Source organism: Toxotes jaculatrix, chromosome 18 (genome assembly GCF_017976425.1).
Source record: "Toxotes jaculatrix isolate fToxJac2 chromosome 18, fToxJac2.pri, whole genome shotgun sequence".
In the NCBI taxonomy this organism is placed as follows: domain Eukaryota; kingdom Metazoa; phylum Chordata; class Actinopteri; family Toxotidae; genus Toxotes; species Toxotes jaculatrix.
Window position 1 is genome coordinate 477,501 of NC_054411.1, and position 17,867 is coordinate 495,367.

A 17,867-nucleotide genomic window follows, 5' to 3' on the forward strand; every position below is an offset into this window, starting at 1 on the left:
TAAAGATCCCGGAGATTCGCCGCTCCGCCGCCCGCATCACAGACGGGGAAAAGTAAAAGTAAAACACCACAGAAGAAGAAGGAGAACCGTCTCTACTGAGACTCTACTGCATCGCTCTGTTTTTCTACCGACTGACTTGACCAGAAGTGATGTCTATCTGCCGCACGAGGAGCCTGTCATCTGCTGCACGCGCTTTCCTCTCTCGCTCTGTATTTTTTCAAACAGGGCGCGCGCCCTGCTTGATGATGATGTGAATGTGCTGGGGCCGCCGTGTCCGCACGCGGCAGAAAACGGGACCATGTGACCGCGGGGAGAGCCTCGTGCCCCAGTGACACACTTTCCCGCCCCTCCTCTGTGTAGTAAGACGCTTGTTTAAATCCCCGAGCACGTGGAGGTGCCCGCTGTTCTGAGACAGAGAGGGGCATTATGGGAAGTATAGGCGGGCAGCTGGTGTTGTAGTTAGCGGGGAGGGGACAGTGGAACCAGGAAGAACCCTCAGAGACCCTGGAACTCGAGCTTTGTTCATTCAAATTTAAACTTTAATGTTATTTGCACTTTTACCACGGACGGACGATGTGACACCAGGTCCCGGGCACAGACAGCTAAAAGGCCCCCCACCCTTCTGACACAGGACGCCCAGACTGAAGGAGACACAAGACAACAAACCACACTCAGCCACCCATCTCACAGTGCACTTGTTTTCTACCATTTCCCTGTGCCTTGTGGACAGGGTGTCCAGGTTGCTCTGGTAAACCTCGAGGAGGAATCTGTCCGAGTCTCACCAGGTGGATCAGCATCTGAATGTGGAGGGCTGCACCACTGACCCAGGCACTCAGAGCCTGAGACGACATGTCGCTCTTCAGATTGTCTGTGTTGTTAAAGTTCATGGTGCTCCTCTTCAGGCTCATCGATCTGATCCCAGACCTCCAAGGCCCAAAACGCAGAGCGTCCTTTGTGCTCTCCTCAGGTGGACTGAAGGACACAATATCAGTGAGGACTGAGACAGCCAGTGACTCCAAGTCAACCAGCTTCTCCACCAGGCTCTGGATCCAGTCTGCAGCGCAGTCACCCACTTCCATTCCCCTCTTCACATCGTGTTGTTTCAGGTACTCTGAAGAAGCAGGACTGCAGAACTTTATGATGCTCTGACGAACTCTCAGATCTCAGATCAGTCAGAGAATGAAGTGATGTGGTGACTGGATGATTCAGATAAGAAGACAGTTCTTTGTCAATTCTACAGAACAAGCACAATAAACAGAAAAATAAATCATATAAAAACATTTACACAATGCAGCTGTGAAAAATAGAACAACATAGTCGTCAGTGACATGTTGAAAGTGACAACATCAATATTGATATGATAAAAATGATCAAATGATAAATTTGAAGGTCACAGGGTGAAGATACTGGGCCCTTTAGGTTTGACACTCAGTGCAGACAGCTAATTATTGATGTTCCATTGTGCAGTGGCTAAACACCGGTAAAGATGGACCTCAGGTCTCCTCTGAATGTGGCTCCAGCTCCGGCTTCAGCCTGCTGCTGCTTCCGTTCCTCTGATGGTCTCAGTGCTTTCACTGTAGAGGTGAATGTAAACTCAGAGCGGCACAGACAGGCTGATGGCGCCTCCTGCTGCTCACCTGCAGTACAGCACATTTTTCTTCATCAGATGTTCGGAGGGTAAACTGCAGGGGCTGAAAGCAGCCTGTGGCTCTGTGACTGAGCTGCATCACTACTGCGAAGAAGTATAATAATAATAATAAGAAGAAGAAGAAGAAGAATTTTGTTTGAGTGGAAGTGGGAGTGGAACAGTTGTATTATGTCAACAGTAACCGGCAGCAGTGTATATGGAGGATGAGCCCTGTGACCTGCTGCGCTGATGGCTGAATGCCGGTCTTATCATCTGTCAGACGCCTGTTCGATCCTTTTTGTACAGTCTATGGTTTGATCTTTCATTTGATCTTCTTTCTACCAGGTTTTATTTACACGTCTGTTATTTCATCGGTAAAACCTGCAGTGAATGTGAAAACACCTGAAAACTTCAGCTTCAGTTCACGGGCCGCATGTTGTCGCTGCGGGGCCGCTGTCGGCCCACGCGCCGCTGTTTCCCTCCACCGGTGCAGCAGCTGCAGCGAGCAGTTCAACGTCTGTCCTGCTCGCGGCGCTAACAGCCGCCATTTTCCTTGGAGCGGAACAAGGAAGAGGAGAGGGAAAACATTCAACTCCGGTGGAAAAATCCTCGAATAAGACAGAATTGGTGCGATGGAAGTCCCGGGACCGGACAGCGACTGGAGGAGTCCCCAGTTCCGACAGAAAGTCGTCGCTCAGATGTGAGATATCTAACTTCCGAGCTTCTAAAATCCATCTTTCTGCTTCTGTTAGCCTCACGCGCTAAGCTAATGTTAGCTCGGCTGGAAAGAGCGTCACGTCAAACCGTGCTTAAAAAACGGCGAATTAAGACCGAGCTGTGTAAAGATACAGTTAGCGCGGGTCCGTAAACATGACAGAGAGTATACAACCAAGGGTTTCCGGTTCGCTCTTTAATTCGGCGTAAATAAAATTAACACAAACAACGCGTAATGTAAATTTATGACATCATTAGCAGCTTTACTGATGTTCAGTAGTCAGTGGTTTTACTGAAGGAGTTCTGGGTACTTCTTCCATCACTGATTATCAGTGCAGGCTTTCAACTATCTCTCATGTTTAGTAACTTATTTAATCAGGTAGCCCCAGCATCACACAACCAACAATGACGATAGTTATAAAAACAGCGGCTAATAAATATTTAAAGCTTAATGATCTGACTGAATGTATTGATTTACTGAGCAAGTCTGAGCTGTGGGCATTTTAAAATCTGTAAGAGAAATAAAAGCACTGAGTCTGAGGCCGTTTGGAGGTCAGTCCATTTAAACGTGAATAAAACCTGAAACACACAGTGAACATGTCAGTCGCTGTTTGCACGATTTAAATGAGAGAACAGACGTGAGACAGTGAGCAGCTCTGCTGTTATCTTGAATATTCAAAAGTGTAAATTCGCATTATTCACTAAAGTGTAAACACATTTCCCGCTTATTAAACCGTGGACCGAGGATTTATTTTTCTCAGGCAAGTGCAGCTAAAGAAACAGTCAAAACACGATGCATCTATATTCCTATCGATCTCTGACATTTTACACATCCTGCAGCTGTAACTGAGCCGTTACAGTGAGTAACACACACAACACTTAGATGAACATGTTTACTGAGAAGAAGAGCAAACACAAAGATCCATCTCAGCATCAGAAATGTTTTTTCCACTGTGTGGGAGAAAATCGCAGATCCACAGAAACATGCAAGTCATTTTTGACTGTATTGAGTTTGGAAAATAATGAGTGTTATTTCTGTGTCCTTCCAGTGAAGAGGCCATGAGGAAAGCAGGAACTGCACACACCAAGTCTAGCAACGACATGGAGAACCACGTTTATGTCAAAGCCAAATCCAGAGTAAGTTCATGTTTCTGAATATTCATGAAAGATGGAAGCCTGTCACAGAGACTCCTGTTAAAGCCACCAAGCAGGGTTTTACAGTCCTGCTCACTGTTGTTGGCACCCTTTCCTTTTTTGCACAACCTGTACATATCTACAGAAATAAAGGAAAATGTGCCAAATTAATATCATCAGAATTTTATTTAACCAAAACATTATTTTTCAGCTTACATGTTCTAACAGGAAATGGCACGGACAGTAATAAAAGCACCCCTCCTTAATATTTGGTTGCACACCCTTTGGCAGCGATGACTGCCTCCAAACGTTTCTTGTAGCCATCTGTGAGCTTCTTGCACTTTTTAGCAGGTATTTTCTCCCACTCTTCCTTTGCATTTTGTTCATATATATTTATAATAGTCTGAATATATATTTATATATATGTAAATAGTTATATAGTTATCTTTTCTGGAACAAATTGCACTACCCACATTCAGACTGTCCCATTGCACCATTAGTGTTCCGTCGGTTGTGTGTTGTTGTTGTTGTTGTCTTTGTTGCTGTACCGCAGGAGAGGAAGAAAAACCGGAGTCAAATTCCTTGTTTGTATGTACAAACTTGGCCAATAAATCTGATTCTGATTCTGATTCAAGCTCTTGAACGTTTGCAGGATTCCTTTCCCCAGGGGCAGATTTCAGCTCACACCATAGATTTTCGAACAGATTGAGATCCAGACTCTTTGCTGGCCAGTTTAAAACAGTCCATTTTTTCCTTTTCCACCATTCCTGCGTGCTTTTGGATGTGTGCGTTGGGTGTTCACCTTACTGTAGAACCCATGATCTTTGACTCAAACCTAGTTTTCTGTGTTTTTTCCAGGAGGAGTATTTGTCTCTGGTCGCGAGGCTGATCATACACTTCAGAGACATCCGTAAGTTTTTGACCGGCACATTTTTTCAAAATAAAGCTCAGACTCAGGCGGCCACACACACGTAGCTGCTCCCAGTGCTGGACTGAAAGTTCTGCACATCTTGAAAAGTCTTAAAAACCACTTAAAGCAGTTTCCACAAAAAGGCCTTAGAAAGTTTTTAGAAACTCTTACATTTTATTGATAATGGTCGTAAATGTTTTTTTCCTGGCCCACATAGTGAAGTCAGTCATTCAGTGTTCACCTTCAGTGAACGAGTCATTTTCTGCTGTAAATCTGGGGCCAGGTGACATCAGTTCATTGAATTGATGACTTTAACTGTTCCTGCTGATACGTCCTGAAAATGTAAACCCTGCAGGAACCCTGCAGCTGTGAGAAGCCCAGAGAGTGCTCAGAAAGAAGACCGGTCTGATACAGACTCTGGTCTGGTTCAGGAGTCCTCAGTCCTTGTGGAGGACACTGTTGTTCTGCCTTAAAGCCGGCAGCAGAGATAGTCACAGAGCAGGCCTCTATCTCACATACCTGTGTCCAAACTGCTGGTTCCAAGCTTTGACATTTCAAACGTGACCATCGTGTTTGAGTGCAAAGTCCATGTGAGTCCATGTGTTGTGTGTGGGTAACACTGAAACTGAAGCGCTGCGCTCACAGTTAGGCAAAGCTTCAGAAAGGAATCCGAGTGAAACACTTACTAATTACTCCTTCCTTATTAACAGACAAGAAGACCATGGGAGGTCCAGGTAAGTGGACTTTGTGTTTTGTCTCTGTTCGGTTCACTTCTCATTTTATTTTTTCTTTGCTTTGTTCTGTCCTCTGCTGGACCTGTCACTACCAGACTCACGGTGTTCATGATTTCTGCTGTGCATGTCGGAGCTGCGTAATATTGTCTGTTGTCTACCCTTTTGCTAGATCCCATGAATACCCTGACTAACCTGACAGGGGTTGGAGGGGGCCCAGGCGCCATTGGCATGGGGCCTCGCCCCACTGGTGCTCCAGTGGGTGGCATGGGGGCCATGGGGCCGATGCATGCCATGGCAGGGGTGGCTGGAAACCCACAAGCCAGTGAGTGTGTTTCCTCCATGTGGTTCGGTGGATGCTGGCTGCGTCTGAGCTGCATATTTTGGCGTCAGAGCCGGTTTTACTTTGTGTCTCCGCTTTGGCACATTGTGTGTGTTTGACTCCAGAGCTCTCCTCAGACTGCTTCTGAGCTGTAGACTGGGTCAGGCCTTCATCTCCTTCTCACTCACTCCGCAGTGGGGGGTCCAGGCCAGATGCCAATGCAGCAGATGGTGCAGGCGCAGCAGCAACAGCAGCAGCAGCAGCAGCAGTCCCTCCAGTTTCAGCAGTTTCAGCAGGCCCAGCAGCAGCAGCAGAACGTCATGCAGCAGCAGCAGTTTCAGGTTCAGCAGCTGAGAGCGCAGCTGCAGCAGCAGCAGCAGCAGCAGCAGCAGCAGCAGCAACACCACCACCAGAACCAGCAGCTCCAGCAGCAACAGCAGCAGCAGGCCCAGAACCAGCAGCAGCAGAACCAGGTACACAATCATAACACCACATTTAGATTAGAAGCTTTTCACAGACTGTGCAGAGGGACAGCCATTGTTGGATTAGTTTTCTCTCACTGATGATGAAGAAATGATATCAGCCAACACTGTTCGATTCTTCCATCCTGCAGATGCACCAGACGAGGATTCAGCAGCAACAGCAGCAGCAGATGGTGCAGCTACAACTCCAGCATCAGGCTCAGGCTCAGGCTCAGGCCCAGGCCCAGGCTCAGGCTCAGGCTCAGGCTCAGGCTCAGGCCCAGGCCCAGGCCCAGGCCCAGGCCCAGGCTCAGGCCCAGGCTCAGGCTCAGTCCATTCAACAAATGGTTCATCAGCAGCAGCAGGTTCAGGGTCAGCCTCAGCCGGGCCAGATGCCTCCACACTCTCAGCAGCAGCAGCAGCAGTCCGGCATGGTGCCTCAGTCCCTGCCTGGACAGATGACATCTGCTCAGCACGTTCCCATCAACTCACTGAGTCAGCAGCAGCAGCAGCAGCAGCAGTTCAAGATCCAGGCTTTGCAGGTGAGAACTGATGAATCAGAGAGTTGTGCTTTATCATTATTATGATAGTGTTTGAGCCTGCACCTGCTCAGCTACTGTTTATCTTACCTAAGAAACATGTCCAGTCAGTTCCATAGTGACATTTACAGTTTGTAAGTGAGGGAGATCAGGGCTTCCCTGACCCACAATTCCTTTCTCTCTGAAGAAAGGTATTATGGGTCCCTGCTTACATGCCTTGCCTTTTGTGTGTGTGTGTGTGTGTGTGAAAGCAGGCCCGTGCAGCGTTGCAGCAGCAGCAGCAGGCCCAGCATGCACAGCAGGCAGCGCAGCAAGCTCAGCAGGCCGCAGCACAGGCGCAGCTCAACGCAGCTGCTGCAGCCGCCGGACCTGGACAGGTGAGACTGAAGCCGCCACGAGCTCACATGATTTATGTGTAACAGCTCTAAATCAGATCACATGCTGCTGAACACGCTCCAGTACTCACCTGGTCACCAGATCTGTCCATCTTTTTAAAATGTTTAAAACATAATGAAACAGTTCCAGCCACAAACTAACACCAGGGAAAACTCAGTGAAACTCACAGACTGCAGGAGCACAGACCAGGGACACCCGACACCCAAATAAGCCGGTAGACTGTTTCCTTCTGAAGTGGACTTTGTGTTTCAGGCCTCAGGTCAGAGGACAGCTGCTGCAGATTCCACGAAGGAGAATTTGCTGTAATGATCCTCGAAAAGTGACAGAAAGACAGACTGTGATTCTCCAGAGGAATCAAGAGTTTGCATTTTTACTGGAATAAAAATGTTGTGACAGGTTTGCAGAATCTGAAGTGGATGACAAATGTGTTGCAAACAGACCCAAAGCAAAACTCAACCAATATGAAAGATGTTTAACCAAACCCCTAACTGTGTTATTCACATTTAAGACGGACGTCCTTGTAGGTTTTTTCTGGCAGGGAGCTCAGGAGCACTGCTGCATGTAGCAGCATGAAACCTGTGCTGTGTTTAGGACTCAGCCTCAGTGGGACGTGTCCTTCCAGGTGAGGAGGTGTGGCTGTGGACAGAGACACTGGGCGCAGCCTCATACCCTCTGTCTTTATTGGGAACAACTGATAAAAGACTCTGTATGGACACAGGCCCTAATACTCAATAATGATCGTTATTTTGATAAACGTACTTGAATATTTCTGTCGGCACAAACATGGAGACAGAAGAAGTGTTTGACGGCTCAGGTGTTCAGATCTACGCGCTGCAGCACCTTCCCTCCTCTCACGTCCCTGTTGGTGAAACTCATGAGGTCATTAATGAAGCTCCAGCTGTGTCTGTCCTTCACACTGACAACATCTGTATGTGTGTGCGTCGCGCTGTGTGTCTGCCTCCTCTCTGCTCACCTGTCCCGTTGTGTCTCTGTTGTGTGTGGTCTTCTGAAGTTGGTTCGTCCAGGGATGGCCCTTCCCACCCGGGTGCCACGAGCCGCCCTCAACCCTTCCATCCCTCCTTCAAACGCTGCCGCCGCCGCCGCTGCCGCCGCCGCCGCCGCTGCTGCAGTGGGAGGACAGCAGATGACGCAGCAGGTATTTATCCCCGGTGTGACCTCTGACCCCTGAACCATCCCTGTGCCTCCCACAGTGTGCTTCCGTCTGTCAGCAGCCTTCTCACCTCATCCCGCCCTGCCGCTTCCACGTTTTTGGGCTCAGACACTTGAGACCATTTTCAGAATGGAAAGTGGCGTTTACACCCAGGCCAGGGGAAATGAACATAGGCCTGGGCATAACTGAAATCTGTCTTCTCACCCGGAGCCTTGTCTCTCAGGCTGGTGGAAGTCAGGTCCGTCCCAGCACCCACACTTGATGTATTAGCAAGACAAGACACCGAGTGTGTGGAGATTAATCAGAGCTCCCTGGGACAGGCTTGGTTACCTGCAGGCAAAACTCAGGGCTGGAAAACAAGCTTCCGCACTCCTTTAACCTGTGTTCAGGTTATACTCCTCTACAACAACACGAGAAGTCTGAATATCAATCCAACGTCTGTGCTTCAGACTGAAATACAACAGTAATGGGTTTTTTATTATACCTACAGGATTATAGAACAAAGTCATGTTTTACTACACTAATATAAATGTAAAGCAAAGGAGAAGCTTTATTTCTTTAGGTTGAGAAGCTCTGACTACTCACACGGTGTGAGATGGTGTCAGGCGATGCGATGAATATTACGGAGCATGTGTCAAATTGAATGTGGCAGAATTTGAAATTGTCATTTTGAAATTGTCATTTTGAAATTTAAAAGACATTAAAACATACAACATAAAACCCTGAAATCCAAAAACACGTCGTCATAAATCTGTGACCATGTTTGGGAAACAGTCCTGAGCCGACGTCTGTACATGGACGCAGCCTCTGCTCTGCCCTGAGCTGGAGGTGCTCGGTTCGGCTCAGAAAGTCTGAACCGGATACACAGCCGCTCTGCGTCTGATTGGCTCGTTTGCCATCTCCTCTGCTCAATCACCTCCATAGGTACAGCAGCATTCAGTGATGTCATCGCCCTCACCTGTGCAGGTCCAGACGCCGCAGTCGATGCCGCCTCCTCCTCAGCCGTCACCCCAGCCCCCCACATCACAGCCCAACTCGGCCAGGTACGACAGGAGTTCACATTTCCAGGGTTTTAATCTGAAAAGCTCCAAGTAAAACAAACCAGTAACACCAGCTATGGCACTGGTCAGTAAAGCACTTCCTGCCTCCTCTCTCCAGCTCTGGTCCCACACCATCTCCAGGGGGGTTCCAGCCCAGCCCGTCCCCTCAGCCCTCACAGAGCCCCGCCACTGCCCGGACCCCCGTGAACTATGGAGTCCCCTCTCCTGGACCGCTCAACACTCCAGGTACACACACACACACACTGAGCCTCCATCAGCTTCAGCCATGCTGGTTCCACTAAAACCAGCCGCTGCTGCAGTGTTTCCCATAGAAGGGCTCGTTCATTTGGCAAGAAAACACTGGAACACAGGCTGTTCAGCTCTACAGCTCAGGAGACAGTGGGAGTTTCAGCATGGACATGATGTGTTTGACATAGGTTCATACTGTTTTTGTTGTGTGTGAGTCTTCTCTCAGGGGGTCGTCCTCCAATCAGAATCGCTGGTTCGATTCCCGGCTCCTCCACACTCTGATGAGCACAGTGCTGTGTTGGTGTGTTAGTGAAAAAACGCTGTGTTGTAAAAGTCGAAGTGCAGTGTGAATGCGCGTTGTAGTGTGAAAGTACTTTGAGCGGCACATAAGATGAGATAAATTTACCATTTACATGTCCTCAGGTAACCCCAGCTCAGTGATGAGTCCAGCCGGAGCCACGTCCCTGGAGGACCAGCAGTACATGGAGAAACTCAAACAGCTCTCCAAATACATCGAACCTCTGCGCAGGATGATCAACAAGATCGACAAGAACGAAGGTCAGCCTCAGAGCGGCCGCGGTCAGTCGATTGTTTGACCAACGCAAAACGAGTCAGCTCTTTTCTGTGTAATAATCTGACAGTAAACTGACTCTGCGTGGGTCCTGCAGAGATTTTAGAATCAGTATCAGTCAGCTGATCAAGAACGTGATCATGAGACAGGTTTTTGTTTTTCATTGGTAACAGACAGAAAGAAGGACCTGAGTAAGATGAAGAGTCTGCTGAACATCCTGACGGATCCAACGACCAGGTAACAGGCCGAGCTGCGAACGCTGCTCATCGACAGTGGTTCACCTGAATCCACCGCGAGCGTCTCTGTAATGGTCCTGTGTGTCCTCTGACCTGCAGGTGTCCTCTGAGGACTCTGCAGAAATGTGAAATCGCTTTAGAGAAGCTGAAGAACGACATGGCTGTGGTAAGAGCGGGTGCTTCTGGTTCCTCTTTGGTCTCCCCGTCTGCACCTGTGTCGTTAGGTGAGTCTTTTATTCTGACACAGGTAGAAGCAGTAAGAGTCTGTGCCTGTTGTTTCAGCCCACCCCCCCTCCCCCTCCTGTGGCCACCAAGCAGCAGTATCTGTGTCAGCCGCTGCTGGACGCCGTCATGGCCAACATCCGCTCTCCAGTCTTCAACCACTCCCTGTACCGAACCTTCGCCCCCGCCATGGCCGCCATCCACGGACCCCCCATCACGTAGGTTTAACCTCTGGAGTCGCACACAGGTTAGATGTAAAGGAAGCACCGTTAAATATATTTATGTATACATACACACCTCCGTCCCTCAGGGGTCCCAACATCTCTGGTCGCAAGAGGAAGCACGAGGAGGACGAGCGGCAGACCATTCCCAACATCCTGCAGGGAGAGGTGGCTCGCCTCGACATCAAGTTCCTGGTCAACCTGGATCCTTCCTACTGCAGCAACAACGGCACCGTGCACCTCGTCTGCAAACTGGGTGAGACTGGAGACAGACGGTCAGGACAGAGTCCACGTGTCGGACGAGCCGTCGGATTCAGTTTGGTTTATACAGCCAACAGTGTGAGGTTCATGTTGATGATATCAGCTGTGTGTTTGTTCTGTTGACAGACGATAAAAACCTCCCCAGCGTTCCTCCCCTGCAGCTCAGCGTTCCTGCCGATTATCCCGACCAGAGTCCTCACTGGGCCGACGACAGGGATCAGTACGGTGAGACAGCAGAGCGGTGTGGACGTTGATGCCTGTTTTCCTCTTTATATTTGAACATCTTGTTCCTCATGTTCCATCAGAATGTGACACAACATGCACCGAACTGTCCCGACGCGAGGTCTGATCATTCAGACCTGGTTGTAACCGTGTCCTCGTACGTCTCTGTCTGTGTCCGTCAGGTGCAAACAGCTTCCTGCAGACCGTCCACAGGAACATGACGTCCAAACTGCTGCAGCTACCGGACAAACACTCAGTGACGGAGCTGCTCAACGCCTGGGCTCAGAGCGTCCGCCAGGCCTGTCTGTCTGCGGCCTGAGGCCCCGCCCACTGCTCACCTGACATCACCTGCTGCGGCCACAGTAACACACACACACAGTGTGCATGAACACTACATTCTCATCTGATCTCCGACCAGTCTCCTCTGTCTATTAACGTCCTGCTAGGACGCACTAGTCGCCACTGTATTCAGAAGTCCATTAGTGAGACAGCAGATTTTAGGCAGAGCCGCTTGTAGATAATATTTACACGTATGTTTCTGCAGCGACGGGTCGGTTTAACTCTTCCACAGGTAACATGAAGGGAAACCGACATGGAAACAGCTCGACAGTCTTTTATCCCAGCTTATATTCTGCTCCCTGAATGCATCATGAGTTTGTTTGTGTTTATTATTTAGTTGGAATGAGTTTGTGGTTTGTAGCACAGAGAAGTGCTGATGTGGGCAAAAGGTTTGAACACTTTGGTTTTCAAAGTGAAAATATAACTGTATTTTTTTCTATTGCAAATAAAAATGTTTAAGTTCAGTTTTTTAAATCCTGGAGACAAACAAGAGAACGCTCACACAGGTGTGTGCAGGTGCATATGTGACGCTCACACAGGTGTGTGCAGGTGCATGTGTGACGCTCACACAGGTGTGTGCAGGTGCACATGTGTGACGCTCACACAGGTGTGTGCAGGTGCATGTGTGACGCTCACACAGGTGTGTGCAGGTGCATATGTGACGCTCACACAGGTGTGTGCAGGTGCATGTGTGACGCTCACACAGGTGTGACACTCATGCAGGTGTGTGCAGGTCGCTGAATACGACTAATAAAGGGTTCATAGTTCAGAGCTCCTCAGTGAACCTTCGACTTTAAATGATTCTGTGACAAAACAACAGTTTGTATAAAGACAAAAATATTTTATTCAGACTAAATTATATAAAAGCTGTGAACTGAGCTTCTGATCTCAGAGCTTCACCTGTGTGTGTAGGTGTGTGTCTGTGTGTGTCTGTAGGTAGGTGTGTGTGTGTCTCTCTCTGTGGCCGTGTGGATGCATTTTGGTTTGAAACCATCGTAGTGAGGACACGGCGTCTGGTCCTCACGCCTCCTGAGGTCTGTATGAGGGCTCAGACCTGGGCCTGGAGTCCTGGGCCTGGAGTCCAGGGTCTGGAGTCCTGGGCCTGGAGTCCAGGGTCTGGAGTCCAGGGCCTGGAGTCCAGGGCCTGGGGAATGTCAGAGTGTCCTCACAGCTCCAGAGAGACTGTGTGTTCAGAAGCTGAGGGAGAACGCTCTGTACGCCAGGTTGGTGAAGACGTCGATGTGATCGCTGCTGCCTCCGACCGTCAGCACCTGCACAGACAGGAAACGCACGTTTAACGTTGGAGGACATCGTGTCAGAGCTGTGACCGTCCTTCACATTTCATTAAAACACAACACGTTAAAGACGAGCAGAGGAGCAACTTCCTGTTTTTCATTCAGCAAACAGCTGATCTCAGATCTGCTCAGACCAACGTGTTTCTGTCACAACACTGAAGGATCCCCCGTGACAGTGAGGGCGTGCTGCGTTCAGGGTCTCACCCGGTGCTCCGTGCTGTTGGTGTTGAGCTGCAGTGTGTTGAGGCTCTGTGGAGAACAGGGGATCTGAGCTTTGACCTCTCCCCCCAGCAGACAGTGAGACACAAACGGACCTTCACCCACCGCCAGGATCTACGACAGAGACAAGCCCACAGCAACACACGTGAAGTGAGACTCTTCACGTGTCACGTTTATCCATCAGGTTTCTACAGAAGCTGAAGAACAACATGAAACCACGGTGTGTTCACTGTACCTGAGCTGCACCCAGGTCAGTAACCAGTTACTGTCACACACACACGTCATGTTAATGTCAGTAAGTTTGTGAACTGAAACAATTGTCTGGTGTTTGTCTTCCATCTGATTGTAAACTACTGTCCTGCAGTTCCTCTGTGACTTTAACATAAGGATGTGATGACGCCTGATGAAGCTCCACCTCCCAAACTAATGAACTGACTCTCCGCCAGCATAAAGTCTGAGCCGGCGGCGTGGAGAGACAAACAGGAAACAGACGCTGAAGATGCTGTTTCTCACCATGTCCTGGTAGAAGGCGGCCTGTCTCTGACAGCCTGTCAGAGGGAAGGTGGACGTGGGAGACAGAGAGCGGAGGTGCCACAGGGACAGAGACGGACCTCCACCACACAGCTGCAGGAGACGAGGAAGGACACGGGTCAGAGACAGGAGGAGGAGGCTGACACACACAGATCCTCCTGCACACTCACACTCAGCCTGTTCACCTTCTGATTGGCTGTCAGGTTGCGACACCTGTTAGAATCACTGATCGTCTATAAATCGATCTGTTTCATTTCCTCCAGCCTGAAGTGATGCGTTCACACGTCTGGTCCAGAGTCCAAACAGTCCAAACCCCGAAGACACTTTTCTGTACGATGCAGTGTTAAATCCTCTTTGGCTTTTATCATTAAAGAAATGACTCACATCATTAACTGATCCGTTCAAACGGGAGGACTTGAACGCATCACGTGTTTTCTTACCATCCAGTCGGAGTCGGTGGTCAAACAGCTGATCCATTTACCGTACTGAGGCCGCGCACACACCTGAGGACAGACACACCCGAGGACAGACACGGCCAGCTCAGTTCTCATTCTTATGAGACATGAAACAGCGCACGTGCGCACACACACACACACACAGCACACACATCGGCAGCGTCTTCAGCTGTCTCACCTCGTACTTGTAGACCTCAATGCAGTGGACAGACTGATACATCCTGCTGTCTGATGGACAGGACACAAACATCAGTGTTTTAAATACACGCTGTTTTCTGATAGAAGACACGTCCTCCGTCACTCACCCCAGATCCTCACCGCTCCGTCCTCCCCCCCCGACAGGATCTCTGCCTCCCTCTCTCTCACTGTCACACAGTGGACGTAGTCTGAGTGTCCCTGCAGGACCGACTGAGGACAGAAAGGTCAGAACGGTCAGGACAGGTACCACAGGACAGGTTGTCAGTTGGTCCTCAGGTCCAGGCCTGATGAGGACTCTAAATGTTTGCTAACAGTAAATCCCAGGATTCCCGGGAGCAGAGGTCCAACTCTGCAGATAAACCTGACACACCTTGAAGACTCCATGTTCCAGGTCCAGGATGTGGATGTTGTTGTCTCCTCCTCCGACCACGAGACTGTTATCCTGAGACACAGGGACAGAGAAACATGTCAATCATCCTCTGCCTTCAGCCTCTGTTACCACGAACTGCTGCTCAGTTTCCACAGATGATAAAGATGGTAGATCAGGTGTGTGCGTGCGTGCGTGCACTCACTCTGGGGTTGATGACCATGGAGTTGATCTCTGGGATCTCCAGACTGGACCTGAGGGGGGAGACAGACGGTCAGCAGGGCGGTGCTGTGGGACAGACAGTAAAAACATGGTGGGGGCGGTTTCTCACTTGTAGTTGGGTCTTTTTGTCCACAGAGGTTTGACGTTCTGAGGAAATACAGAGTTAGATATGAGACACATGTCCACCATCCGTCCACACCTCAGTGAGACGTGGTTCTGGTTTAAGGTTAAAGGAGCAGTTCAGGTTTTCGATCTGTCTCAGACCAGCAGGTCTGTGTTTGCTCTGTGTCCATCTGTGACTGAATGAGTGAGTGAGTGAGTGAGTGAGTGAGTGAATGGTTTGATCTGATTAAATCATCACAGCTCACGTGGACCCGACTGGTTTTAGACAGACTGAAAAACCGCGAACTGGTCCTTTAAAGCGGAGACCACCTTCTTGATGAGTTCGGTCCAGCTCCAGGCGCTGACCTCCCCGTTTCCTGCACTCAGGAGGTGACAGTCCGTGGACAGGAGAGAGAAGACCGGACCTTCGTGAGCTGAAGGAGACAAGAGACCGACACAAAGCTCTGATGACTGATCCGACCTGTGTCCAGGTGTCCAGGTGACCAGGTGTCAGATTAATGGGATAAAAACCAAAGCACAAAGTTTTCCTCTGAGCGGCGGGAACAGATCACGTGACTACAACTGCAGCAGAAAAGTCGATTAACCGATGAGACAGAAAAGTGATCAGTGATTATGATGATTTCCACACGTGACGTCACTTAAAGGTTTGACACTGTTTTAATGGAAATGATCTTTAGCACATCAGTCCTCATGAGACCGGACGAACCATCCGGACATTCTCCTCTGACCGAATTCAACCCAATCTGTGTGTGTGTGTGTGTGTGTGTGTGTGTGTGTGTGTGTGTAACGTGTATGTTGTAGGATCAAAGACTCACCGGTGAAGGTCAGAACCGGTTTCTGACTCTGTCCGGTGGCATCTGGACTCAGAGCTGCAGACAGGCTGCAACAGTTCAACACAGTGGCCGTTAATTACGCGTCATTACAGCATCGCGCGGACCAACACGTGGTTCTGATGAGCCGAGGCAGGTGCTTCGCGCCGTCTCACCTGAACAGCGCGATCTCTCCGTAGTTGTTTCCGGCCGCCAGGTATCGACCGCAGGGAGAGAAACTCTGAGAGAAAACCGACATGTGGAGGAGCTGCAGAGAAAAGCGACAGGGACTGTGACCGAACACCGACCGAAGGTGTTTCACGGTTCACCTGAAAACTTTAAACTGAAGACTGACTGCAGCAGCTTCAGGAGCAAAGACACAGATAAACTTTATTAAATTATCTAAAGCTGAGTCTGAGAAAAAGCATCATTATTATCAATAGCTGACTATTTTCTGATGTTTTACAGACCAACGAACTAATCAGTTAATTCAGAAATAACTGGCAGATCAATGGTTTAATGTGTGAAGCAGGTAAAACATGCTCATACCACACAGTGAAAGTCAGTAAACCATAGAGCCTGATCAATAATCTGATAACAACATATCAACTGATCAGATTTTTTACGTAACAGCGCCATGTTTGTGTAGTTTAAGGCCAAACTCGCCAATAAAGAAAGTTCACTCATCTTTGAAAAGCTTTAGCTGAAGGAACATTTTGGACTGACGGCCATGAAGTTCCTCACACCACAACAGACGCGTGTGCTTCTGCACTCAGGCTCAGTCTGAGGACATTTCTTATGGTTTTATTTCAGCTGTTTTACATGATTGGCTTTGATTCAGGCTCAGCTCTAAACATTTCAATCTCACTGACATGATGTCCACCTTTCCCTCTAAAAACAGCACAATCACGGGTTAACGTCTCACTTAAACTCCATCAACCACAACCCGAATTCACCAGGAGATTCTCCTCAGCACGACTCTGTGTTCAATCCGTTTACATTTTACTAAGACGCAAGAAAACGCAGATTCAGCAAAAATCTGAACGGAGTTTGGTTCCAGTCTGTCTGTTCCTCTGACGGAGAGCCCAGACAACAAGATCCAAGCCACAAGATCACACACAGCGCTCACTAACTCATCATAAGGTACCAAATGAAATATACCACAGCTGCTTCAGACGTTATGTTCAGGAGCCGCATTTCAGACAACAGCACAACACAAAGCGCCAAAACGCAAAGAGCTACGAGCGGATTTCAGTCTGAAATATCAGCGAGTTTCTCAGTTTCAGGTCAGAACCAACAGTTTTACACACACACAGACTTTACCTCTACAGGACCCATTCTGTTCCGTTAAACTGCTGCGAAACCACAACGAAATCTGAATTTACGCGATTCCGACGCCGACGATGCAAAGAGGGAATAGGGTCCAATTAAGGCGAGGGAATGTGACGTCATTACGAACGCTGCGGATTCTGGGGCATGTAGTACAGGACGCGGCACTGGATTTCTCACGTGTAGTTTAGGCCGTGGGGAAATATTTCTACAGAACAGAAATCAATTCAACGGAAACCACAAAAACAGACAAACAGAAGTTTAAAGGTGAATTTAAATCTGTTCCTGTGAAAATGTAAAGAACATGAGAAGGATCCCTGTTCGGGACAGAGTCTGTCCACAGAGACACACACGAAGACTGATGTGTTCACTGCTCCACCTCTGCACACACTCTAACGCTCAGCAGACCAATACGTTTATTGATTTCATGTGATGGACCCGCACGATGCTATTTAAGTTGAATGAAACACTTCAGTTCAGACAGTAACGGGCTCTGTCACATCAGTTAAACCCAAACTGTTCAACCAACAGAAACACGTGCTGACATTTCAACAGAGGAGTTCTGAGCTCACGCACGTGAGACGTGCTGACGTCTGATTCATTTAGTGTCACAGCGAAATAAAAACTAAAAACCTGGAAAACATCTGAACAAACAAGAACCACACACACAAAGGACATAATAAGAATAAGATTTAGATGAATGTGTTGATATGTTGTGCTCTGTGTTTCAGAGGAGACACCTGCCGACACACACACCTGGACTTCACGCTCGCCAGATGTTTGAAAAATGTGTGTTGGGGGCAACTAGCAAAGAACTGACAGAACAGGTGTGTGTGTGTGTTTCACTGCAGGAAAATGAATCAGTAAAAAGTGATTCATGAACTGATAACGAGTTTGAGCTGAGGACCATGAAACCGCCACAGTGGACCACAGGACGCGCACACGTCTCCGTC

The 17,867-nt window shown here is 48.8% G+C and overlaps 3 protein-coding genes across 4 annotated transcripts in view; 1 reads left to right on the top strand and 2 right to left on the bottom strand.

Annotated features, from left to right (window-relative positions):
- nr1d1 (nuclear receptor subfamily 1, group d, member 1) overlaps window positions 1-299 on the bottom strand; it is a 10,393-nt gene extending 10,094 nt beyond the window's left edge. The window contains exon 1 of the mRNA XM_041061862.1: window positions 1-299. This exon is cut by the window's left edge and continues 86 nt beyond it. The gene's annotated coding sequence lies outside the window, so the exon portion shown is untranslated.
- Window positions 300-2,180: 1,881 nt separating this feature from the next.
- On the top strand, window positions 2,181-11,830 carry med15 (mediator complex subunit 15). Its single transcript, XM_041062401.1, has 18 exons — window positions 2,181-2,327; window positions 3,391-3,478; window positions 4,334-4,385; window positions 5,096-5,119; window positions 5,289-5,441; window positions 5,634-5,911; window positions 6,052-6,441; window positions 6,690-6,815; window positions 7,847-7,990; window positions 8,930-9,048; window positions 9,164-9,291; window positions 9,718-9,852; window positions 10,039-10,102; window positions 10,201-10,267; window positions 10,384-10,541; window positions 10,634-10,800; window positions 10,932-11,030; window positions 11,210-11,830. The coding sequence occupies exons 1-18, from the start codon at window positions 2,260-2,262 to the stop codon at window positions 11,344-11,346; spliced, it is 2,397 nt and encodes a 798-aa protein (XP_040918335.1). The 5' UTR covers window positions 2,181-2,259; the 3' UTR covers window positions 11,347-11,830.
- Window positions 11,831-12,190: 360 nt separating this feature from the next.
- Window positions 12,191-17,018, bottom strand: thoc6 (THO complex 6). 2 transcript variants are annotated; one of them, XM_041062427.1, is made up of 14 exons: window positions 16,909-17,018; window positions 15,762-15,853; window positions 15,592-15,656; window positions 15,086-15,189; window positions 14,763-14,800; window positions 14,637-14,685; window positions 14,435-14,506; window positions 14,172-14,274; window positions 14,045-14,094; window positions 13,852-13,914; window positions 13,394-13,504; window positions 12,866-12,994; window positions 12,531-12,637; window positions 12,191-12,445 (listed from the first exon to the last, which is right to left on the bottom strand). In XM_041062427.1, the coding sequence occupies exons 1-13, from the start codon at window positions 16,921-16,923 to the stop codon at window positions 12,557-12,559; spliced, it is 972 nt and encodes a 323-aa protein (XP_040918361.1). In that variant the 5' UTR covers window positions 16,924-17,018; the 3' UTR covers window positions 12,191-12,445; window positions 12,531-12,556. The 2 variants fall into 2 exon arrangements, with proteins under 2 accessions (XP_040918361.1, XP_040918360.1); XM_041062426.1 differs by having other exon boundaries at window positions 12,191-12,637.
- Between the last annotated feature and the right edge of the window lie 849 nt (window positions 17,019-17,867).

Coding starts and splice junctions, on each gene's coding strand:
- med15 (XM_041062401.1), top strand. CDS start 2,260: ATGGAAGTCCCGGGACCGGACAGCGACTGGAGGAGTCCCCAGTTCCGA. Junction 5,442..5,633: donor GGCTGGAAACCCACAAGCCA/GTGAGTGTGTTT, acceptor CTCACTCCGCAG/TGGGGGGTCCAGGCCAGATG. Junction 5,912..6,051: donor ACCAGCAGCAGCAGAACCAG/GTACACAATCAT, acceptor TCCATCCTGCAG/ATGCACCAGACGAGGATTCA.
- thoc6 (XM_041062427.1), bottom strand. Junction 14,686..14,762: donor ACAAAAAGACCCAACTACAA/GTGAGAAACCGC, acceptor CTCCCCCCTCAG/GTCCAGTCTGGAGATCCCAG. Junction 13,915..14,044: donor TTGAGGTCTACAAGTACGAG/GTGAGACAGCTG, acceptor GTCTGTCCTCAG/GTGTGTGCGCGGCCTCAGTA.